The following is a 25,594-nucleotide window of genomic DNA, read 5'->3' on the forward strand; positions in this document are numbered from 1 at the left end:
AAGTGTCTGAGTTAGTTCTTTCATGATCTGAGCAGCAGTAACAAACTTGGCAAAGACAACAAAGTAAGATGTGTGAATAATCTTTTTGGACTCTAATTGATCACCCTCTTCCCTTTATCAATCTTTTACTGTTTATATGTCCAGAGAAGAATTGGGATTTCCTTTTCCATTAGTTGTCAGTCTCTTTTGATATTTACTATTTGCTTCTCTTATTTGCGTTTCCACTCTGTTTTGAACCTCTATTCAACCTTGTGTTTTTGTTATAGTAACAATCTGACATTTGTCCTAAACTTGATTTTTCTCCTTTAGTTTCACCTGTTTCTCTCTCGTCATCCAAGGACCCCTTTCTGGATTTGTTTGTCCTTACCTTTCACCATCATGGGAATGTACCTGTGCTGCGTCTGAACCTTTTGCGCTTAAGAGCAGTCTTAACAACTATTGATGTCAATTTACAGGTCCAGATTTACTCCTGTCCTACAAGTGTCTGGAAATGTGGAAACCCAGTCATCTTGGAGAGTTGTAGCAACACTGTTGAAAAGACTGATTGATTCCAAATTGAATATTAAAAATATAGATCAAAATTCTAAAAGCTAACAATTCTGAAATATATTCAGTGACAAAAAGGAATGTTGCACATGTAAACAAGACGACAGTAGGTATTAAGGAAATGTCTGAATAGTTCGTGATTATTACCTTTTAGCATAGATTGCAGATCAGTATTAGGTTGTGTCACTGGGAAAGTTATTTAGATTACCCGTTTCAGCTTGTTGGGGGTTGAAGTGTATCTGTATTCATGTCTCCACAGGCTGCACTTGTAAGCTTATTAAGATAATAACCTAATCCTCTGATTTGATTGCTTCTACACCCCTTCCTCTCTATGGTTGTGACTACCCAAAACAATGTGTACTGATAAGCTTCTGAGTATGGATAAGCAAAAGTAGAGAGGGATCTTGTCAGCAGGGAATTTGGTTTTCAGAGTACTATTTGCAACTGTCGTTATGGAATTGCAGATGTTGATTTGCTATTACTGGTGTCCTCCATATGGTGACACAAATCTCTAACAAGCTTTTTACTTAAAACATGATGTTGACATTTAATATTGCGATTCATTTGAACAAGTTGTTTGAGCAAGACGATCAGACTGAGTTCACTCCTTAACTGATTTTTACTTCTCCCTGTGAGGGTAATTGAACATTTTGAATCTGAAATGAATGCAATTGAGGAATCATCAATCTCTTAACTGCTGAAATTTATATATACAACATGCTAAGATTTTGAAATTGACTTAGATGTTCTAAATGTAGCTTTGTAAAATAGTGAAGAACAGAAAATGCTGTAAACATCTGCAAGAATTGATTGAATTGGCATTTAGATTTGTAACCATCATGAAAGCAATTTTTTTTAAGTCTGTGACTTAAGAATCTGTTCTTGAGGAAAGTTTAAAAAGTAGGTTTGAAAAACTCCAATGCATGAAGAGCATTGGATGAAAGGTATGTGACGTGATGCAAGACCAATATCTGTGTGTGCAGTGAAAGAGCTGGAGAGGCTTAGCAGGTCTAACAACATCTATGGGGAGGGAAAGAGTCTAAGTCCAATATGAATCTTAAGAACTTCAAATTGCAAAGAATTGGAAAAGAAGCATCATATGGATTTTAAATGTTACTGTCTTAATGTTTCCTCAGATGATACCATATCTGCTGAGTTCCTCAAATTTTGTTTTTATTTCAGATATTCAGCATCTGCAGTACTTCGCTTTTATTAACCTATTCAAGTTTCATGTCTCTCATAATCTATCTCTGTTGCTGTGTGCTACTCTTGATTAAACTGATACTGTCAGAATTCTATTGATCATTTTTTTTCCTGTATATTTAAATAGATGATGGTATGAGAATTGTAATAATAGTGCGGAGGGTATTTGAATAGAAGTGAGTTGTCACTTTCCTTTTGGGAAAGCATGCTGGAACTTGAGCTCTTGTACTCTTGGGATTGTCACAAAAGTTACAGATTTGGTTAGAATTCCTGCTCAGTTTTCCTGCCTGAGGAAATTTAGTTGACAGCAAATGCTGACGAGGTTTCTGTAGTTAACAGGAAACAATGTATTACAAATAAATCAGTACTGACTGCAGGCATGCAAAATACGAATTATCAACTTATAACTAGCATAAACTGTACCTCCTCTTAAATTATACGCAAACGTGTAGACGAGCCAAAAAATGGGTAGGGGGGGAAAAAAATGTTGGGAGACCACAGGTCAATAATATTAGTCCACAAGATTTGGAGAGGTGTCCCTTTACTTTTTCAGAGTCCTTTTGATCTCTGATAATTTTTTAACTTCTTTCGGTTCTTTACTGCTGGCACAGGAAAGTTTGGTACACTGATTGTTCCATCTCCGTTATTGGCTCAAAGTAGCATCTTTTGGCAAATGATGAGTGAGGTCCATCTTCCAAATATTTATTGCTTCTCCACAAGAAGAGAGGGAATGTTGTCTATTCAGATTCTGGAGGCTTTCTGCTGTTGTATTGTTGACAAATAGACAGTCCGCTTGTCCAGGAGCTAATCTGAGAGTTGCTGTTACGATGAGCAGTACTGGCTCGTAAGTGGACCTGATTTGAAAAAAAAAATCAACAAATTTGAACTCGTATCATTGTCACCTGTGAGAAGAGCCATTTAGAGGAGAGTTGAGAGTCAACCACTTTATTATGAATCTTGAGTTGCATGTAGGTGAGACGAGTGCAGGTGACAGATTTTCTTTCTTCAAGCACATCAGGGAACCAAATGGGTTTTCATGACAATTGACACTGGCGCCATGGTCATCATTAAACTAGCATTTAAAGAAATTTAATAATTGAAATCAGTTTACACCATTTACTGTCGTGAGATTCAAACCCCTGTCTAGGGTCAGTCATCTGGCAATAATACCCCCCATGCCAAAAATAAGCTGTGCTTGTATTCTTCCTGGAATTGTGCAGCACAATGAACAATGGAGTTTGAGGTGCAATTGTTGGAGGCTTACTGGCATGGAAACTATTACTCTTGCCTTTTTATCCTGTAAACAATTGGGCAGTTAGTCAAAACTAATACTTCCAGGAACTGGATCGCGTTTGTGAGCATGTTATCTTTGTGGGAACTCACCTGTAATGAGTCTGTTTAAGCACAATCTTATGCTTGCTTAGATCTCCTAATTATCAGCAGAAACTTTAGTTATGGCTTGCCTGTTTCTTGTTCAAACAGCCCAGTTGAGATATGAAATAGGTTGCTTTTTTCTGTTCCATTAACTGTGTTATGGGATGGGGAAACCCAAATATAAGTAAGCACACAAATGCAATTCAAGTAGTCAGACTTTATATAATTGTTTTTGCAATTAAAATGTTAGCATTATAAAACTTAAACTAATCACATGTAAGGATTTATTAGGCAGGATCCCATGAACATTTGATCAGTAAAATGACTCTTCATCCTCACGGACATCCTGTGATGGTGTTTGTCTTCTAATGTGCAGAATTAGAGTTTGGATACAGCAGTGTCATTGGGCAGGTAATTCTGTCCCCGTTTTAAAATGAACAACCTCTTGGGTCAGATATTTGGATTTGGTGGTACTTAGAGTGAAAGAGCCATAGAGTCACACTGCATGAAAACACTCTTTGGTCCAACCAGTCCATGCCAAGCATAATTCCAAACTGAACTAGTTCCACCTGCTTGCTCCTGGCCCATATCCCTCCAAATCTTTCCTATTCATGTATTTATCCAATGTTGTAATTGTACCCACATCCACCACTTCCTTAGGAAGTTCATTCCACACCTAAACCACCCTCTGTGTTTTTAAAAAAAAAAAAGCCCCTTTTTTTTTAATATCTTTCTCCTCTCTCCTTAAAAATGTGCCCCCTAGTCTTGAAATCCCTCATCCTAGAGAAAAGGCAGCTACCATTAACTCTATCTGTACCTCTCATTATTTTATAAACTTCCATCAGGTCACCGCTCAACTTCTTTCATACCAGTGGAAAAAGTCACAATCTATCCAGCCTTTCTTTATAACTCAAACCTTCCATATCTGGCAACATCCTGTTAAACCTCTTCTGAACCTTCTCCAGCTTGACAATATCCTTACTATAACTGGGCGACCAGATCTGGATGCAGTATTCCAGAAGAGGCCTTACCAATGTCCTGTACAACCTCAACATGATTTCTCAACTCCTATACTCAAAGGACTGAACAATGAAGGCAAGTGTGCCAAATGCCATTTTAACCATCCTGTCTATATGTGATGCAAACTTTAAAGAATTATGTACCTGCACCACGCGGTCCCTCTGTTCTACAACACTTCCCATGGCCCTACCATTAATTGTATAAGCCCTACCCTTGTTTGGTACAACAAACTGTTTATCCAGAATTAACTCTATCTGCTATTTTTCAGCCCACTGACCCATTTCATCAAGATCTCTCTAATCTTTCAAAACCTTCTACACTATCGACTATGTCTGCAAATTTACTAACCATGCCTTCTATATTCTCATCCAAATAATTTATATAAATGACAAGCAAATGAAGATCCAGAACCGATCCCTGTGGAACACTGCTGGTCACGGGCCTCCAGTCCGAAAAGGAGCCCTCCACCATTACTGTCTCCAGCCACTAAACCAATCACGTATCCAATTGACAAGCTCACCCTGAATCCTATGTCACCTCACTTTACTAATTAGTCTTTCATGCAGAACTGTTATTTGTGTTGAATATGACTACAGCCTGTGGAGCCTTTGCCCAATTCCCTTTGGCAGTTGTACTACTCCTCCTTGATGCTGCACTTGATCTAAAAATTGCTTTGTAAATTGTGGTGGAAAATAGTTCCACTTCTGTTCATCTAACATGGCAGTAGTTCCACACAGCATGATAGACTGTGTCCTCCTTGTGGCGATGGGAGTGTTATTTCTGCAAGGACAATGCACTGGTGATGTTGTTAAAGCTGTTGTGGACAACTACTCTTGTGCTAATCATTGCAGCAGTCTACATTTTATACCTTTGCTACTTTGCTTTTCTCAAGTGGTGTTAAATACTGAGTAGTTCCTACTAATCAGGAAGTTTTCTTATGGGATGAGGCTTGACATGGTCCAAAGTTAAAGTTGAAATCTCTATGATTTGCATACTGGGAATTTGGCCAACAGGCCATGCCTCGACTCTTGACAATATCGGGCAAGTTTTAGCACAAGACCCCACGTTGATAAATTTGCAATGTTTGTCTTGGTCAGATGAGTCTGGTGTATCTGAATGCTAGATGTTTCATCAGGTTTTTAGTTTTCCACGGTGATTCGATTAGTTGACTGCAAGGTAATTTGAATCCGCAGTTAACGGTCAGTCAGTCAGTTGAAGACCTGAAGTCGCATCTAACTAAACTGGGTAAGATTGGCAGATTTCTTTACTGTAAATGACATGAGTATAGCATATGGGACTTGGTCGGTCTTCTGGTTTCATGGTCACTGATGGTTTATCATTCCAGATTTATTTACTTGACTGAATTTTAAATTTCCCCAGCTGCTGTGGTGGGACTTGAACTCATGTCTCCAGATCATTAGTCCAGGCCTCTGGATTGCTAATCCAGTAACAGACCACTATGCAACTGCACCCTTCGAGAGTATTTCGGAAGGTATTCTGTTGCCTAGTCTGATTTAAGATAAATTTATTCTTGACCTATCCCGTATTTGATGTACAATAATTTATCCCTGCTTGTAATTTCAGGATTCCTTGGTCACAATTTAAAAGCTACTTTGTATTCAAATTGGAAAAAGTAATGGATGATTTCAGAGCCTCAGCCCCTGAACCCAGAGCTCCGCCCAATCCCAATGTGGAATATGTTCCTTATGAAGAAATGAAGAACCGAATTCTTAAAATCGTTAATGGGTTTACGGGGTAAGTTGATCACTTGGCTTTTTATTAAAAAAAACCTACTTAATTCATATTGCATTCAAAATATAGGAATTGTTGTACATATATTTGCTTGAGTTGCTTGTTCTACCAATTTAGCTAATTCATAAAATTTTTCCTTTATATAACTAATTTTTACACCCATGTTTTCAAGGATTTTTTCAGTTTGTTTTGACAAAACTCAGTGCTATACTAAATTGTACACTTTATTTTTATTTTAATTGCACTTGAATAGATCACAATGCTGAAGGTAAAATGCTGGTTAAGTTTCATTGAACAATTTATTGCCCTTGAATAAGATGTGACTAATGGTCCATTTAGTGGATAACTGCTTCCGATTGGCTCAATTCCACATGATGAACTTTCATTGCAGATACTTCCATTGCTTTGTGTATTCATTCTAGATTGGCTGTTATTGGGACCGGGTCTTTCTTTTTTTTAAAAAAAAAAAAAAAAAATTTCTAAATTCATGGTCCATCATACAGTTTAGCAGCATTATTTTAACCCCACATCTTTCCACCTGTCAAACTATTCAAGGGAAATGTTGTAGAAAGAATATTGTAATTATTATGTGAATTGAGCGTTCAAGACTTGATCTGATCCATATCTGTTCTCTGGCTATGAATTTGCCAATAAATTTGGCAGTCCCATTTAAGGAGAGAGCCTCCCAGGAAGTAGCAGGTGCCTGGCTCACACGAGATGATCTTCCTTTGATTTCAAAGATGATGCTAAAATTGCGTTCGAGTAATGCTTTAATGTTTAATGCTGGTTACCATATCATAAAAATGAAGTGGAGGCGTTGGTATATGTTATTCAACAAAATGAAAATGTTACCACAATTGAGAGCTTGTTCTCATTAGGAAAAGATGAAGACTAGGTCTCAAGGAAAATAACCTGGTAGTATCTTCAAATATGAAACTCTTTAGTAGAGATTACAACCAAGAAATCAAATCTCAAATTCTGAAAACTCCTTTTGCTAAGACTATGGATAAAATAGAGGTCACTAGTATAGAATATTTGAGTAATCCTATTGATATATTCAAAAAGAATCTCTAGTTAAGTAAATGGGAGAGTTCTGCTGCTAGTTTGTTGAGGAAGCTTGAATGGAACATTGACACCAATATTGCTTGGCCAGTTCTGTGCTCTATTTTATGCAATTCTGTGAATTCATTAGTCGAACAGAAATCCATAGTGCAACATATTTTTTCCATTTTGCTGCTTGTGTTTCACCCTTGTTGCCCTGTGACCGATACCACGTGAATTTATGCACAAAACCATATGATATGGAAGCAAAATTAGGCCCTTCGATCCATTTGAGTCTGTTCAATCTTTCGATCATGGCTATTATGTTTCTCAATCCCATTCTTGTGCCTTTTCCCCATAACTTTTGATCCCCTTGCTAATCATCTACTATGTCTTAAATACACTCAATGACTTGGCCTCCACTGCCTTGTGTGACAATGAGTTCCACAATTGCACCATCCTCTGGATGAAGAAATTCCTCAATCTCAGTTCTAAAGGGTTGTCCCCTCACTGAGGCTGTGCCCTCAGGTCCTAGTCTGTCCTACTAGTGGAAACATTATCTTCATGTCCACTCTGTCCAGGCCCCTCAATATTTTGTAACTTTCAGTGAGATTCCCCCTCATTCTTCTGAACTCCATTGAGTACAGAACCGGAATCCACAACTTCTCCTCATGTGACAAGCCCTTCATCCCTGGAATCATTCTTGTAAACCTCCTCTGGACCCCCTCCGAGGTCACTACATCCTTCCTTAGATACAAGGCCCAGACCTGATCTATTCCAAATGCAGTCTGATCAGAGCCTAATGTGGCCTCAGCGGTACATATCTGCATGTCTGTTCTAGCCCTCTTGAAATAAATGCTAACATTGCTTTTGCCATCAGCTGTTTGAACCGCTGCCTTCAATTTAGGATTGTGACTGGATGCTGCCAGTCCATTCTGCGTGGTTTCCATATATCTTCCAAGCCCTCCCTACAGCTATAACAACATGGCATCTACCCAACAATGTGGAAAATTGCCCAGGTATATCCTGTACATAAGCAGAACAAATGCTAGCCAATTACTGGCCATCAAATGCCAAGTTTGGTTTTGTTAAGGGCCCCATAGCTCCTAATTGAATTATAGCATTGGTTCAAAAATGGAAATAAGCTGAATTCCCGAGGTGAGGCAAGAGTGAATACCCTTGATACTAAGGTTGTACTTGATAGTGTGTAGCATCAAGGAGTCCTGGAAAAATTGAATCAGTGGGCATCTTGTGGGGAATGCCCCTTTTTGGTTGGGGTCATACCTGGCAAAAGATAAGATGATCATAATTGTTCAAGTTTCTTCAGCTTCACAAGGAAGTATCTTTGCCCTAACCAACTTCAGCTGCTCCATCAATGACCTTCCTTCCATCTGAAGGTCGGAATGGGAATGTTCAGCATCACTCACCACTCCTCATAATATAGCGATCTATGACCAGGCGCCTCTTTGAGTGCATCTCCAGTAACACTCGAAGCTCAACACCATCTAGGACAAACCAGCCCACTTGATGGGCACAACAAACACAAGTATCTACTCCCTTCCACCACCAGTGTGTACCAACTACGAGAAGCATGGCAGCACGGTGGCTCAGGGGTTAGCACTGCTGCCTCACAGCACCAGGGACCCGGGTTCGATTCCACCCTTTGTGTGGAGCTTGCACATTCTCCCTATGTCTGTGTGGTTTCCTCCCACAGTCAAAGATGTGCAAGTTAGGTGGATTGGCCGTGCTAAATTGCCCATAGTGTTCAGCGATGTGTAAATTAGGGGGATTGGTCTGGGTGAGATGCTCTGAGGATCGGAGTGGACTTGTTGGGCCAAAGAGCCTGTTTCCACATTGTAGTGATTCTGTGAAATTAAAGGCTTCTTTGGCAACACCTTACAAACTCGTCCATGTAGGAGATAGGGCAACAGAATGCCACCACCTCAAAGTTCCCCTCTGAGCCGTTCACTATCTTGACTTGGAAATATATTGTCGTTCCTTTGGTGTCCTTGGGTCAAAATTCTTGTATTCCCTCTGTTAGGGCATTGTGGATCTATCTACCACACACGAATTGTACTGGCGCAGGAGGCAGTTCACTGCCACCTCAAGGGCATCTAAGCATGGGCATTAAATGCTGCCTCAGTCAGCAATGCCCACATCTCATGTATGAATAAAAAAATAAAGAACCAAGAGGTCACCTTGGCTGCTGCATTGTGAAGGAACAAGGTGAACGCCTTCTGATAGCTGTGGAGTTCCTATACTGCAATTGAAATGAATAAATGGAGATCTAGTTCTGTCACTGTTGCTTAAGTGAAATATTCTAGCTGAAGTTCGATCATTGATGTCTTTACAGGTTTTAGTTTAGCTTGTTTTTCACTGCCTTATTTCCCCCTGCAGCTGTTAATCATTCTGCCAGTCATGGCGCCTAAACATGCATCTTTTGTTTCTTGTCCCATTAATGTGTTATACCAGGAGGTTCTCTCCCCTCTCCCCCATTTAATCTCTCCTGTCTTACCACCCTAAAATGGACCTTTTTTCTACCTTTCACTTGCTAAAAATCTGTTACTTTGCTAACTTTCCCAGTTCTGATATAAGATCATTGACCTGAAACCTTATCTCTGCAAATAAATGCTGCCCTGAATGGGGTATCACTACCTGTTTCTTTTTATTTGTGATTTTGATGTTGCTGTGCAAACCAGAATTTATTACCCTGGTGAGGATGATGGTTACGTGCTGTAGTACTTAAGCACAGGGTCACCCACAGTTCTGTTAGGAAAGGGGGTTCCATGATTTTGATCCAGCGACAATGAAGCATTGGTGATATGCTCAAAATTAGGATGGTTTGTAGCTTGGAGTGAATCTTTCAGGTGGTTTGTCTCGATGCATTTGTTGTCCCTATCCTACCATGTGCTAGTGGCCTAGATTGAAAGGTGTTGTCAAAAGTATGTCTAACTGAAAGACTTAGCTTGAAATAGAAGCTGCTATGGCTGCTTTTAGCTCGTTGACATGAGATTGGATGAAGATAATGAGTCCATTTGTCTGACCATTCAATCAGCGTTTTAAGTAGCTATCTTATCTCTTCCAAGTTTGTTGGATTTCTAAAAGATAAATAGAGCTAACCTCACAGCCTTTCTGCTTGCCCTTAGCATATGTGATCTAATTATTTTTAATTATTTGCAGATCTGCTTGGCTACCCTTACCTGGACTTGCTTTATACGGGCTGAGCAACTAGCTCACCAAGTGGTTCATTTATGGAATGGTGTGATACAAATGTTCTCCCACCCTGTATCTGTATCTGTACCTATATCTATCTCCCACCATCTATCTTTATAAGATCATAAGTTGACAGATGTGTTCACTAGGTTGCTCCATAACCAAGTACCTAAATTCACTGCAATTATTTCCAAAATCCTGTGCCTTTAAGAAGGTGACAAATTCCTTTTGGAATCTGTTATAACTTAGCTTCTTGGAGTGCAGTATAATGGGGAATAAAAGTGATAATGCTAGTTTAGGATAAATTAGAAGCTTTTGATCAAATATTTTATGTTGATTGAAATATTAATGACATTTATAGTCCTGCTATCTCTGAGCTTAATATGTGCAGATCCATGCTTGAACCTGAAAATGCTCTGGTCCATGTTATTTGATTAGTATTCTTACTATGCTGAATTACTGCAGGGGCCACCAAATGAATTCTTTATTTAAATTTCAATTTAGATATGGTCAGAACGCTTGCTTGCTTTATTAAATGGAAAATTTCCATCACTGCTAGCAACACCCTTTTGGTAGTGTCAAAATCTGCTACTGTGACTCTTCCAAGCTTACTTTGATTTCACTGCTCCCTCCTCTGTTTGTGACTGAAGGTGCAGCTATATTTAAATTATGTTTGCAATCTTAGTTGAGTTCTTTATCAAACATTTCTTAGAATCAGATATATTGGTTTTGGGTCACCTTAAGTCAAGAATGGATAAAATAATGTACTGGTGATTGGACTTAAAATATGACTGAAAATGCACGTTCATGGCTGTAGACTGTTGAACTCTGTTTTTGGTGGTTCCTGTGTTCAAATAGCCCATTCTTGTTCGCTATCCAAGAATGTCTATGAGGAATAATTATTTTGACAAGGTAAGAAAAAGCTGTTAGTGTATATAATCTGCTATAATGTATTTCATTTGTAGCAGAGGAGTAAATCTGTAAGACCTTTTGATTTGTAGTTTGGTCAGGTATGACACGTCTTGGTATTTGTGTATCAGACCTGATGCTACCTTTTTTTTTAAAAAAAAAAGTAGTAAGCTGATAGTAAGTACAGGGAGACTTTATTTTCTAACCTGCATTTGTGGTAAAAGGAATGTGATTGATCAGGAGGACAGTATAAGTAAAATAGTTTGGCCAGACTCCGTGTAAACTTCAATTTTGTTTTCTGTTCCAGTCTTTCTCTCTCTGCCCTTTCTGTATATGGTTTCATACTGTAGAGGTTAAAAAAGCTTTTTAATCTGACTGTGGTCACAGTAAACAACACTTGCTGTTCATTACACTCTGAATGCCCCACACTTTTTTAATGTCCTTGGCATTGTAATTTGCAATGTTAAAAAGAGCTGAAACAGTGCAGCACCTTCTACTGGTATTTGCAAACATTTAGCTTGAAGAAATCTTGCTGAAATGTGGATTCTAAGCCAGCAGTGTAAGTTTGAGTATGAAGTGAGTGGAGAGGCGAAGTAAGTTGGCATTTAAAAAGAGGTAGAGACAAAGAAAAAAATTCAAGAGTTAATGTAATCTTGACAATCCCCAACAATAAAACATCCGTGTGACTGCAACTTGATGTATATATAAAATTCCACTTAGACTAGCGAAGTCTTCAATCTTTATAGTGTCCATTGGACAACCAATGGCTAACTGTCACAAATGTGGATGCCAAGTCTCTGAAGTAATTGTTTATAAAGTTTGTGGAAGAACACAATAACTTCAACTTGCGTTTTTCTTTTTGACTGTGCATGTCAGAATGTTGCTGTCAGAGTTGCCTTGCCTCCTTACAAACTTGGCTACACCAGTGTCTTGCTACCAGATTTCCTGTTGATAATGAATGCTGATAGCATCACAATTACTGCAAACTCTGAGCCAATGTTCTCTAAATTATCCCCTTTGCTTTTTTTTTATATCGTGTAATTCCCCGTCACCTGGTTTGGAAGTCAGGTACTTGTTTTACCATGAGTAAAGCTGACTTATCTAGCCCAAAATCACACTTTGATGCTTCAAATGAGGTGATCTTCATGCATCATATCAGTAAGAAGGTTGCTTAAGTATTCTCCAATTTCTGGGGCTCTACACATTAGTTACACAAGTAATGTTACGTAAAAGGCCTGCTTCTGATTCCATTTGAAGATTCATCAGTTTCATTTATGATGTGGATAGACTTTGTAGCACATATGCCATTTTATTCACAAGCTGTGATTTGTTGTATGGTTGTTATTTTAGTTTGAACCGGAAAGTTATCTTTGTTTATTCCCCTGGCAAATTCTGTCCAGAAGACAACAGTTGACCCATGTGTGAATCTTAAAGCCCCAAGAATTGCTTTTCTTGGATATTACTGCCTCAATTACTTTAGTATTCACGCTTCATGCTATTTACATACCTTGCAAATACATGATACTTTATCAGCTTTTTAAAATTAATAAATAGAACACACGGTACTAGAACAGCTCAACTAATCTATGTTTGCATTAAACTTAGTCTGCTCCCATCCCTGCCTCATGTAGGTCTCTGATCTTTTTTTTTCTATTCCCTTTTTTCTCATGTGTTAATCAAGTTTTCTTTTCAGAGCATCCAACCTATTTAAGCCAACTACTTCCTCTGGTTGTGCAAGGGGCCAAATCTTTCCTTTTTGGTCTATAAACTAGAATGGAAGTTGGATACTGCTTTAACAATTTTGCAATTTGAAAAACAGGTGGTGCAAATTGTAGCTTTTAGCAGTGACATTATTACTTGATTAATTCAGAGTGGCACCACAAGTTTTTGAGTTGAGGAAAAACTGCCTGATGACAGCCATTAAATTTGGTGGTAGAATACAGTCAGAGCCATCCAGAGCTGGCAAACAGTAAGTATCCTCCTCCTTCCCCTCTGAGTGAATTAAAAGGTGGACTTGGGTCCACCTGATAAAGCATCAAATTGAAGAAAACCATTGCTTTATAGACAGTAGCGAGTTGTTGCTAAAATCAAAAGGATTGAGGCAACTTAACCCACACTTGTGATCTAGAATTTTGATCTTCAGAATTCTGTTTTCCTGTATATGGTTTTCCACCCATAATGTTTGTCAAACCATCTATCTTGTTTTGCATTTAAAGGGGGGTTATTTAATGTTGTAATAGTAGATTAGTAAAGCTTTGTTTTCTTTGCCACTTGTTTTAAAAAAAAAAAAAAAAAAATTCTGTGTGGCTTTGCCTGAATGCATGGAGTGGATTAATGAATCATGCAAATAGATACTAATAGGTATGATGTAGTTGGAATTCTGGAACATGGTTGCAGGGTGACTAGGGATGGGAGCCAAGCATTCAGGGGTTTTTAGTATTTACAAAAGACAAACCAAAAGGAAAAGATAGTGGAGCTGCATTACTGGTTAAAGAGGATCAAAACAGTGTTGAACAAAGATGTTAGCTTAGTCATTGTAGAATCTGAGTAGAATTGAGAAATACAGAGGGGTTAAAAAAAAAATGTTAGTGGGTCTGGTATGTAGACCACCGAACTTTAGTGGTGATGTTGGGAATGGCATGAAACAAAAAAAATCAGAGGTGCATGTGGTCAAGTAACATCTGTAATTATGGGTGACTTTAATCTGCTTATTGGTTGGATAAATCAAATTAGTCAGAATACCTTTGATCAAACTTGTTCAGAGATGTCATTGTCGAATCATAGAATACCTACAGTGTGTAAGCAGGCCACTTGGCCTACTGAGTGCACTCTGACCCACGGAACAGCATCCCACGCAGACCCAGCCCCTTGCCCTGTCTCTGTAACCCTATGTTTCCCCTGGCTAATCCACCTAACCTGTACATCTTTAGACTGGCAGGAAACCAGAGCACCTGCAGGCAACCCACACGAACATGGGGAGAATGTGCAAACCTCAGCACACAGTCACCCGAGAGTGGAATCAAACTTGGGTCCATGGCACCGAGAGGCAGCAGTGCTAATCACTGACCCATTGTGCTGCCTGGCACATCTCTGCAGCAGAATTAACTTCGTCTAGAGATAGAGACGTTATCACTGCATCACCAGTGTCCCTGCTTAGTGGTTGAAAGGGTATTTTCTAATCAACCTGTTCAGAGGTGTCATTATATACATCTGACACAGATGGGACTTCACTCCACACCACTTCGTCCAGAGGTAGGGGCACTACCACTGTGCTACCAGAGCCCTTTCTTGGTGTTTTAATTTAAGAAAAAATGACTTATTTTCCTAATCAACATGTACAGAGATGTTACTACACACCTCTGGTCCAGGTAGGTTTGAACCCGGGCCTCCCGGTCCAGGGGTAGAGACACCACCACTGCACCACAGGAGACTTCATCTCTTGGTTGTTAAATTTTTATTTAACCTATTTTTCTAATCAACCTGTTCAGAAATGTTACTACACACCTCTGGAGCTTGTATGATGTGAGCCAGAACTCCTAGTCTAGGGGAGGTACTCCCCACTCCGTGCCACAAGAGGCCCCCTTGGTGTCTTACAAATTTATAAATTGTTTTAACAAAGGGACCTGAGGGGCAACCTTTTCACACCAAGGGTGGTGCATCTATGGAATGAGCTGCCAGAGGAAGTGGTAGGGTAGGTACAATTACAACATTGAAAAGGTACCAAGGTGCGTATATGAATAGCAAACGTTTAGAGGGATATGGGTCAAATGCAGGCAAATAGGACCAGTTCAGTTTTGGATACGTCGTCAGCATGGATGAGATGGACCAAAAGTTCTGTTTCCATGCTCTACGACTGACTCTCCCTATTGGTGAGTGGGTGCTTCTTAATGGCACTATTGACTCTTTCAAAAACTTTACGGATTAGAAATATGTTGATAAGCATTAGTTGGCCTAACTAGATTTGTTCTTCTGTTTTGGTTTTGTATGTATAGGCCATGCTGGGCAGCATCTTTGCATTAATTATCAGATAGATGTCACTATCATAACTGAATGAGAGCAGTTTTATTAGTGAAGCAGAGAACTGTGCTTCTGGCTAGTTAAAAAACTAAATAAATTTTGCTAGATTATTAATACCTCATTTTTCATTCATGCTGGTATTTTAAAGATTAACAATGTTAGAAATGAGGCAATTAATTAATCAATCAGAGGTAACTCCCAATAAAGCAAGTTATCCAACTGCTGATTGCAGAACATTGCAAAAACGTTTAAATGTCTTCCAAAAATCCATTTAAGTAAGAACAATGTTTCTTTCATCTCAAGAAATTCATTGAAGTGATCAAATGAGGTTTGCTGTTAATGCTGACTGTTCTTTTCAAATGAAAATTTATTCTATTCCTGACTGTTTCTATCAACTTCCCCACCACTATTTTCTCGGAATGAATTTGCGCACGCATTTTCTGAATAGTGAAATAACGTTAACAACCCACCAATCCATCGGCATTGCTCCCACGTCCAATGAGAATTGAGAGGTTACAATCAGTCATTCTATTCTTTCAACCTTTACTTTTTTGAGCAACCTCGAGTGCATTTCATTTGTACCAGATGCTTTTCAGCGGTTGTACTTTTTTTAATTGTTTACTGCAGAATCATAGAATCTACCTCAACTATTTTCAAACATGACTCCGTTTCAGCACTTGAAAGTTAACATGATGCCAGCCAAAACGATAAGGCAGCACACCAATGTTAGGTATTTAATTACACTAAGATGAGTGGCAGAGCAAAGTGTGCAGAGGACTGTGAAACTTTGCAGAGGAACATAGATACATTGAGTGAGTGGGCAAAGGTCTGGCAGGTGGAATACAATGTAAATAAATGTGAAGTCATACATTTTGGTAGGAGTAATAGTAAAAAGGATTATTACTTGAATGGTAAAAAGTTGCAGCATGCTGCTGTGCAGAGGGACCTGGGTGTCCTTGTGCATGAATCACAGAAGGTAGGTCTGTACTGATTGTACAACAAGTAATTAGGAAGGCAAATGGAATTTTGTCCTTCATTGCTAAAGGGATTGAAATTAAAAGCAGAGAGGTTATGTTGCAGCTGTACAAGGCGCTGGTGAGGCCACACCTGGAGTACTGTGTGCAGTTTTGGTCTCCTTACTTGAGAAAGGATGTACTGGCACTGGAGGGGGTGCAAAGGAGGTTCACTAGGTTGATTCCGGAGTTGAGGGGGTTGGGATTATATTCATTGGCATTCAGAAGATTGAGGGGGGATCTTATAGAAACATATAAAATTATGAAGGGAATAGATAAGATAGAAGTAGAGAGGATGTTTCCACTGGCAGGTGAAGCTAGGACAAGAGGGCATAGCCTCAAGATTAGAGGGAGCAGATTTAGGACTGAATTGAGAAGGAATTTCTTCACCCAGAGGGTTGTTAATCTATGGAATTCCTTGCCCAGTGAAGTAGTTGACGCTACTTCAGTAAACATTTTTTAAAAAAAAAAGTAGATTTTTATTTGAACAATAAAGGAATTAAGGGATATGGTGAGAACGCGGGTAAGTGGATCTGAGTCCACGAAAGGATCAGCCATGATCTTATTGAATGGCGGAGCAGGCTCGAAGGGCCAGACGGCCTACTCCTGCTCCTAGTTCTTATGTTCTTATATGATAGATTAACATATATACATCTTAAACAATTTCTACAATTTAGTTGCTTGACAGCACCCCTTCCCAAACCCCCTAGTCTCCTCTTTGGCACTTGCTTTCTCTCCCCTGCCACCTTCTATTCCTCCCTCCCAGCCCCCGAATACACTTACAAACCTTCCCAACCCACATCACCCTCACTTACTATTTGTTACTGATTGTAGACGTTCAAATTAATTGGTATTCATAAAGATCTATTTGTTACATTGAAGTCTTTCCAGTGGTGGTCTTGCAAGTGAAGACTGTTACATGTGTTCTACGTGCAAACATTCTGTGCAAGTATGTCGTTAGAAATAAAACTGTCTACTTACTTGGGATGGATGGCGGCTCATTAGTTAGCACCGCTGCCTCACAGCAACAGAAACCTGTGTTCAAATCCAGTCTTGGGTGACTGGAGTTTGCACATTCTCCCCATGTCTGTGTGGGTTTCCTCCCACAGTCTAAGGACGTGCAGGTTAGATAGATTGATGTGCTAAATTGCCCCGTAGTGTCCAGGGATCTGCAGGTTACAGGGTTTTGGAGGGTAGGCCGAATAACCTCTTACCACAATGTCGGGATTTGATTCTATTATTTCACTTAACTGCATTGGCCAGAATCACTAAATTAAAATAGTCATTTGATATTTGATTTTTGAGATTTAGGTCTTAAATTTTTAGGTTTCAGTTTCATTGCATGAATTTTAAATGATTAGCTGTTGGGATACTTTGCATTCCTTGTAATGAGTATCTATTTTGAGCTCTGTTTGAAATTTATTTTTACATCACAGGTTATACCTTCATAATCGAGCAGTCTCAGGACTGGATCTTAGCCAGACCACAGATGTCACCTGACAGGGTCAGCACAGGAATTTTCATTATGTAGCATAAAACTAAATGAAAATTTTAGGGAATACAAATGATCTCTTAACCTGTCAACACAATTCCAGAAAACCAAAAGCACTCTGTGTTCTTTTGGCAGCCAGAAGTGCTGCAGAGTTTGCACCAGTAGAACATGCAGGACCATAGAAGTCGGTAGACCAGAGGGTGTCAGAATAGGGATGTACTAACGATAGTTTAAAAGCTTTTGGACGTTGTGGAATCCTTTCAAGGTAGTGGGAGTGGATTTTGCTTGTTTCATTATTTAAATGTTGCATTGAGCCACTAGTGGGTTATTGCTGTGCATGTGTGTATTCTGCCCCTTGACCTCAAAACAAAATACTTGTGTTCCTAGTTTTGCATTTATAAAAGTTTATTTAAATAATGAATGAATGATTGCTTGTCCCAGCAGAGCAAATAGTGCTGATATTTACAAGGCAAATCTCAATGGTTTGTTTTCAGAAGTTTTCATGTTTATCCTTGACTGGCTGTCTTGCCTGATGCTATGGGCAAATCAGTGTTGTATTGACAAATTCACCTCTTAATTGTTAATGTTCAGTCAGTGGCATTCTGTTGCATGACATTTTCAATTTTAAGCGCTTAAAACTTAATAACATGACTGAATATTTTCGTTCAGCCTGCGCAGGAAATTTATGTATACCAGCTTGCTGGTGCCTTTGCTTTCAGTATTGCAATTTGCCATTGCTGAGGCTGATATATTTACCATAGTGGATTGTTCTTGTGCAACTGTTCAGATAAAGATCAAGAGCACTCAGAATGCTGTTTCTGGACATTAGTGGTGCACAATTTTATTGCTATTGTCCATTTGGTGTAATAATGTTGCTCATGTAGTCTGATGTAAAGCTGGTATTTAACCAGATTTTCACCACCTAGCAGGATTACTGACTTGTTACGCAAAGTCACAATAGAATGTTGAACTTCTGATAACACTATACCCGTTCACCTAGGTTGCATCAAACTTGTCATCAGGTACATTTTGTGTTGTGTTGGCCTATTCGTGATAAACTGACACCATGTAACTATTCGATTTGGGTTAAGGCATTCAAGTTTGAGAATGCATTAGTTGATAATTTAAGCAGAAACAATGCAAGGCTATGGGGAAAAGGCCGAGGAATGGCATTAAGTCACGATTGTTTGTAGAGCTGGTGCAGACGCATTGGGCTGAATGGCGTCCTCGTGTACCTGTGATTATTTTTCGTTAAAAGAAATTTAAAATTTCTTAGTATTTTTCAATAAACAGCTTATCTGCGGAGGTGGAAAGGAAAGATGATAGGTTTATATACTTCCTTTTGGCTGGTAACAGACACAAGCAAGTTTTTGGTTGATCTGTAACTCAGCGTGAGTAAACATAGAAGTCTTTATGGAAAACTTGAAGAAATGGGCACAAATGGCAGTTTTAAACTTGTGAATGCTGCCCCCCACCGTGCTAGGTAACAGAATTTACTTGATTGCAAAATCTAAACTGCGAGGGCGTTGGGGCGGAATATTGCTTCTGCCTTGTGACTAACTTACTATAGCTTGCTTTTTGCTTTACGTGTCTGCTGTTAATGTGTTTCTCTACAAAGACATCCTGCTGTAATATCGTGTCGACTGATCTTAATGATGGTATTTTTAAGTCTTGCTGTACAGAATTGCTATGTGATATGCTCTGTACAAGGGAATTTGAATCTTGTTTCTGTCCTAAATTCATCCTTTTTTACTTTCGATCAAATTTCAGCAAAATAACCTTGATACCATTCTGTAATATGGAATTTCTTTTGCATACATAGATCTTGGGATCTGTGTACCAAGTGACTTGATCTTTACAGTTGGCATTAAAAGAATGAGACTCTCATGTAGCAATCTTCATGACTGCAATGTTTCAAGTACTTTTACAACCAGTTAAGTACTGATTTTAAAGTCACGTGTAATGTTGGAAACCCAGAAGTCATTTAGTGCACAGCGAGCTATGTCATTGAGGAAAAGGTATGATAAAAGTTGTATGATGTGTAATATTTTGGATTTTGACTTTCAAAATAGAGGCAGGTATTTGTTGGTCAGTTCTGTAAAGATCCATTTTTAACCAGGTCAGAATACAATTTGGGATACTGATCAAGTGGTTCAATTTCAAAGGAGCAAGTGACTGTGCAGTATGAACGGATAAAATGTTTCTGCTGTTCAGTTTATGACAGAAAACACACCAAGGCCACCAATTTAGTTTTGAGTTCATAACAAGTTTCAAGGGTCATAATTCAGAAGAATCATAAGCTGAGTTCAGAAGCAAGATTTAGTTTTCTGTTGTGATTTTTTTTCATTTTTGTTGTGTTTAGCAAATGTGGAATTTGAGGTAGTGTATTTTAATAGGAAGTTGAAATTAAACCAAGTCTTAAGACTAAAATTTGTGTAGTTTTCTGGAGAATGAAGCAAATTTTATGATTTAGGGTCAGACTTTGAAGTTATGTTTGGGGATGGTGTTAACTTTATCTTCAACTTCAAGCTGCAGAATAAAGTATCGAACAAAACTTGTCTTTCGTGTTGTGATGATTGCTGCAGACCTTTGCAGTCAGTGACCTGCTTTTAATATATTATCAGTGATGTAATGCAAGTGGAGGCGAGGGTTTTGCAAAAAAAAAGCAACAAAATATGACAAGTTAGTTTCATCTTTTATAATGCTTGTTGAGAGAAAAATATTGGTTCGGAGACTAGGAAAGCTGATATAAAAAAGAGCTACCTGAGTAGCTTGGTTTGAATTGTCACCATTCAAATCTGAGAGCAGTGCTGTAGAGTACTGCAGTGAAGTGACAGTATGCCTCATACGCTGAGATCCTGCGTTCGTGACCATCTAACTTGTGCTACTTCTGAGACAAACTGACATCGATGGTTAATGTAAGATGGATCCATTGAAGACATCAAGCGATAGCTTCAGCAAAACTTCCTTTACTCACTTTCTTATAAACATGGATTGGCTTTTCTGTTCTCTTAGTCTTTTAGGATTTTGGCTTGCATAGCAACTACAGCAAAAACAGACAATGTCTCTAAGAGAAAGATTTGTGAATGAGGAGGCAAATTAGGAATGGCATCTGAGAACTTGGGTTTCTTGTTCTAATAAGAAACTCCAATGCTAACCTTTTTGCCTTTTTAAAAAAAAAAAGGTCTAACAAGTTTCAATATAAACTTAAAATTATGCTCTGTTTTGAAAATGCCTGCCATGCCTCCCAAACATTTCTCTTTCACCTACCCCAACTCTTGCATGTTCTTGTTGATACATAATATTTGTTTGTATCTCCAGTATTCCCTTCACTATCCAGCGTTTATGCGAGCTGCTTACGGATCCTAAGAAGAATTACACTGGGACAGACAAATTTCTCAGGGGAGTTGAAAAGGTAACCAAGAATATAGAAACTAGTCTTCATCTTATTACTAATGACCTCATTTGCGCTGTGCCCTTTTAAACCTGGGTTTTACCTGTGTTTCATGGGTTTTGGAGTTTGTTTTTCTTTTAATTTGATGGCCTTTCTTGCTGTTGAGCTAATTAGCTTCACGCTCAAATTGTCTTTTAATTATTTTAATCAACCTGTTTGGATGTGTAATGACACAGTAGTCCATTTAGTGACTCAAGACTGCTCTGCCTTTAATATCACCTTTTAAAAGAAAAAAATCTATCTGGCTTAAAAATTTCAGTTCACTCAATATCCAAAGTCTTTTGGGGAAATAAGTTCCAGACTTTCAGTATCCTTTGCCGGAACAAATGTTTACTGATCTTGAATGATCTAGTTCTGATTTTAAGGTTATAGGCCCTTTTTTGTTTTGTGCTCTTACATCAAAGAAAATTATTTCTCTATATAAAGCTATAGAAATTTCATAATCATTTTAAACACCTTGATTAGATGTCCCCAAAGTCAAGAATGCAAGCCAAGTTTATACAACCTGTTGTTCGAATTTAACCCTTAAACCCTGATGTAATTCTTGTTATTTTGTGACATAACCAGTCCTAGGTTAACATATTTCCACAGAAATAATGTCTGCAATTTTTTTCATGCTCTTTTGTTCTTGCTCATTTTCTCACTAGTCATGAGCAGTATTGACAAATAGCACACGAAGCTTGGTTTGGTCTGTTTTCTTCCATCTGGGGAGAAATTTTTCAGGCGCTCTTGATCTCAACTAGAATATCTGGGGAAGTTGGGAATTCTCTACCACTAAGACTTTGCAGATGAAATGTTTTGTAATTGATAAATTATGTGGAGTCAGTCAGATTTTAGATGTAGAAAATTCTTGCCTTTAGTCTCATGCACTTTTTTGTACATTTACAGAATGTTATGGTTGTTAGCTGTGTGTATCCCTCTACAGAGTAAGTAAACTTAAATATTTAATGGTTCATGCTTTTTACTCAATTTGTTTAATACTTCAATGGTTTAAAATTTGTCATAATTTCTTCAGGAAATGCAACTTCGGCTCAAATAGTTTGAATCGAGTGAATGGTATCATGCTGTCTGGAAGCCATACTGGGTATACAGACAGGTGAGCCACAGTGCAAGTTTTCTTTGTGATGCTGTTGAGTGTTTCCAAGGGAGTGGTGAAACAGTGCTGATCCTTAAAGGGAGAAAGCAGCTAGTTGCCATGATAAGTTTGCTTTAAAACCATGCTTACGGAGCTGCCCAGGTGTGAAATACTGACTTTCTGTCAAATGTAGCAGATAGTATTGATGGGAAGAGCCCATAGTTTCAATTGAAGCTTTTATCTACCACCCAATAAATTAACCTTGCACATAAGTTACTTCTATGACTTGACTATTCTCACTATGACTCTTTTGGAAATAGCTGTAACATTTTACATTTGGCTGTACACTTAACCCTTAAATTTCAGCTTTTACTCTGTTTAACATCTGTTGAGGGGTTTGGTGAAAATTACCTTCTTGGTTCCGCAGTTACAATTACATTTCTGAGGACACCAGATACTAAGTCATTATTGAACAGGGAATTATTAGCAGACTTGAATTCGTGCCTGTGGGCATTTGCTGTATTGGTCCTTTTAAGCTCCTCAGCAACAGCAAAGTAGAAATTGAAAGAAGGGAGGAAAGGAAATCTGAACATAGTAAGCAGCAATGAGCGAGAAACATCATGCAAAATTCATTTAACTAGTGAAATGCAAGTGCAAAACAAATATGGGAGTGGTTTTAGCTGTGAAATACCATTTGTATCTGAAAAATATGACGACTGTCTGGTGCCACACCTCCCAACTTTGTGCTCAGTATTATGTCATGCCAAACGTTAGGTCTTGAAGTTGTTCCTTTGGTTCAGCTTAGATGTAAGTTGGCATTTCTTTAAGCCTAAAACGGCTTTAATTTTCTTTGAGCTCCTAGATTTATTTTCATTCACAAAATGAGTTATTTAATATGTTGATGCTGCTTGAAGTTCTGGGGCAAAATAATCAAAATATAGGGCCCTCTGGTGGTAACATGGTTTGTTGATCTGAATTCATTTCATAGCTCAACCTGTTTGAATTGAGCATGAATTTTAACTGAAATTTAAAAAAAAACCTTTTTAGCTTGATACTGAATTTGGAAGATCATTTATTTTTGTAAACCAAATACATTTGATGAAATGATTTTGAACATTTCAGTATTTGCAGTAAAATATCTAACTAATTTCTGGTTGCAGTGTCTAATTGGATCATGAGTCACTTGCGTGTATACCTGATGTAGTTCAGAATCTTAAGTTTGGAGTGCTTGGTTTGCTTTCAGATCTAATATCAATGGTCCTGGTACTCCAAGGCCCCTCAGTCGATCAAAAGTTTCGTTATCAAGCCCTTTAACGACAAACGGTTTGCCAGACAGCTCTGATAGAGAAATTAATGTGCAGCAACCGGAAGACAAATCGCACAGGTATTTTTTCCATATCTTTGAACAAAGTTGTTGACCTTCACATAAATATTGGAAAGTTAAAACATATTCTGTGTTGAGCTGTTTGGACATATCATGCTGTTGAAGTTCTTCATGGTATTGAACAAAATAAATTATTAATTTCTGCAAACAATGGTTTAGATTTTCTAGTTCAATCGAAAATGCAATTTGTCATGAAGCCAGAATACGAGAGTAGAACCAGTTAATTCTAGCTTGTATTCAGTATAATACTTTTTTGTTTTTGCTGGAGTCTGGATCAAATCTCTCATTCTCAAAAATGTCATCAATTTAATCTGCACTTTTCTTCTAATAGTGTTCATTCTATAAAACCTTGATGGAGTATTTGAACCAATCCAATTGTACTTCAGAATTATGTGCTTTATTTTAAAATTACTCACTTTTTAACCTTCAAGCTTTTACTTGATAATTTACCATTTTGGTTGAAAGTTGATGTTGTGTTCTTCATTATACTTGATCAGCCCTCTATATTTAATGAAATAATAGTTCGTCACAGAAAGCAAGTTTGTGTCAACTTGAATTTTTTGTCCGTTACAAGAAGCAATTTATGTCACATCTCACACTTTTTCGATATCGCTGAGCTATAGTAAATATATTTCTTTAACCTGCTGCATACATGGATTCTGTTTGAAGCAGACAATGTAATGCACTTAAAGGTGTTACTTTCAACTTTATGCAGGGTGCTATTCGACGTAAAGTATATCACTATTTCAAAAGTAAATGTGAAAGCCCATTTTTTGAGTTTGTGGTATATATGGGTCTGCTCAAAATATGTATGTGTACGCTCTTTACAGCTTATTTATGTTACACTTATGGATTATGATACATCTTTAAGAAGCAAAGGCATTGATTTACATAGTGCCTTCATTTCTAAAGCATTTTTAGAAGGCTGGTCACTTGCCATGCAGAAAATGAAGCAGCCAGTTTTCACACAAGCTCCCCCCCCCCCCCCCCCCACAAACAGCAACAAAAAAATGACTTGATAGTTAACTTTTCATGATTGAGGAATAATTATTGGCCAGGCCACCAAGAGTACTCTTCAAAATGTCGTAGCATGTTTTTTTTTCCATTGCCACTTGAGAAGGCAGACAGGGCCACGATTTAAGACATCATACTGATCACGAAGCCCTCCCATAATATTGCACTGAAGTGTCTCCCTTGATTTTTGTGCTGAACTCTTCCATGTGGCCTTTGGACTCGGGTGAATGTGCTCCCGATTGATCCACAGTTGATCCTGAAACAGCATCTAAGTTAACATAGCTAACACAGTGTGGAGCTGGAGGAGTACAGCAGGCCAGGCAGCATCAGCGGAGCAGGAAAGTTGACGTTTTGGTCTAAATTAACAACCTGCCAACAAGTAGTCATTTCTTAGCTTCTTGTGAGATGGAGCCAGGAATTTAGACCGATAACTGCCTGAGCAGGAAGAAACAACCTAGTATTCATCAAGAAATGAACTCGGTAGCTTTACTAAATACTTTAGCTGGAGAATAGTACATCGTATGTTACATTGCCTATTCTAAAACTCAGCCTTTGCCTTACAACCTGTAAATATAAAACCTTACAACTGTGGCAAAAAGGTTTGCCACAGTGGAGGAACAATGCATCTTGTTTGTGTACAGGCCCAAAGATAACAAGGAATCTGTTATGAAGATAATGGTCAATATGATTAAAGTTGGTTATGTGCCTAAGCCTCTTGACATCTTCAAGTAGTCTTTGAGTCTTGTCAAAATTTTTACAATGGCTGCACATTTTTTGTTTTTAAACAGTGATTCACCAACTTCCCATGGAGACAACGCGCAGAGTAACTGTTCAAAAAATAAACATTTAGAGGACACGATGGAAGCTGAGGCACCAGAGGTAAAACGGCTGAAATTTGATACGGAAAACGAGGAAGAGGAGCCTGTACATTCTGAAAGTTCTTCAGAAATGCCTGAGGAAACTGAGAACACAGCAAAGCAGGAAGAAACCAAAGATGATAGTGAATGGATTGATCCAGTCAATGCAGATAAACAAGGTACTGTGTACCTTCCTGAATATAGAGTAGTATTATAACCAGCTAGAATCA

At 38.4% G+C, this 25,594-nt stretch overlaps 1 protein-coding gene across 6 annotated transcripts in view; it reads left to right on the forward strand.

The window, feature by feature from the left end:
• Positions 1-25,594, forward strand: part of LOC109933177 (serine/threonine-protein phosphatase 4 regulatory subunit 2) — a 56,409-nt gene that overhangs the window by 27,413 nt on the left and 3,402 nt on the right. For 2 of the 6 annotated variants that reach the window (XM_048606315.1, XM_048606317.1), the window contains 7 exons: positions 5,524-5,635; positions 5,728-5,898; positions 20,902-20,995; positions 21,923-21,960; positions 22,050-22,130; positions 23,353-23,493; positions 25,296-25,543. In XM_048606315.1, coding sequence (XP_048462272.1) covers positions 5,780-5,898; positions 20,902-20,995; positions 21,923-21,960; positions 22,050-22,130; positions 23,353-23,493; positions 25,296-25,543 — 721 coding nt within the window. In that variant the 5' untranslated portion in view covers positions 5,524-5,635; positions 5,728-5,779. The remainder of the gene's footprint in view (positions 1-5,523; positions 5,636-5,727; positions 5,899-20,901; positions 20,996-21,922; positions 21,961-22,049; positions 22,131-23,352; positions 23,494-25,295; positions 25,544-25,594) is intronic. The other 4 variants (XM_048606314.1, XM_048606316.1, XM_048606318.1 and 1 more) reach the window with 3 other exon arrangements.

The sequence above is a fragment of the Rhincodon typus genome, chromosome 16, assembly GCF_021869965.1.
Source record: "Rhincodon typus isolate 14 chromosome 16, sRhiTyp1.1, whole genome shotgun sequence".
NCBI lineage: Eukaryota > Metazoa > Chordata > Chondrichthyes > Orectolobiformes > Rhincodontidae > Rhincodon > Rhincodon typus.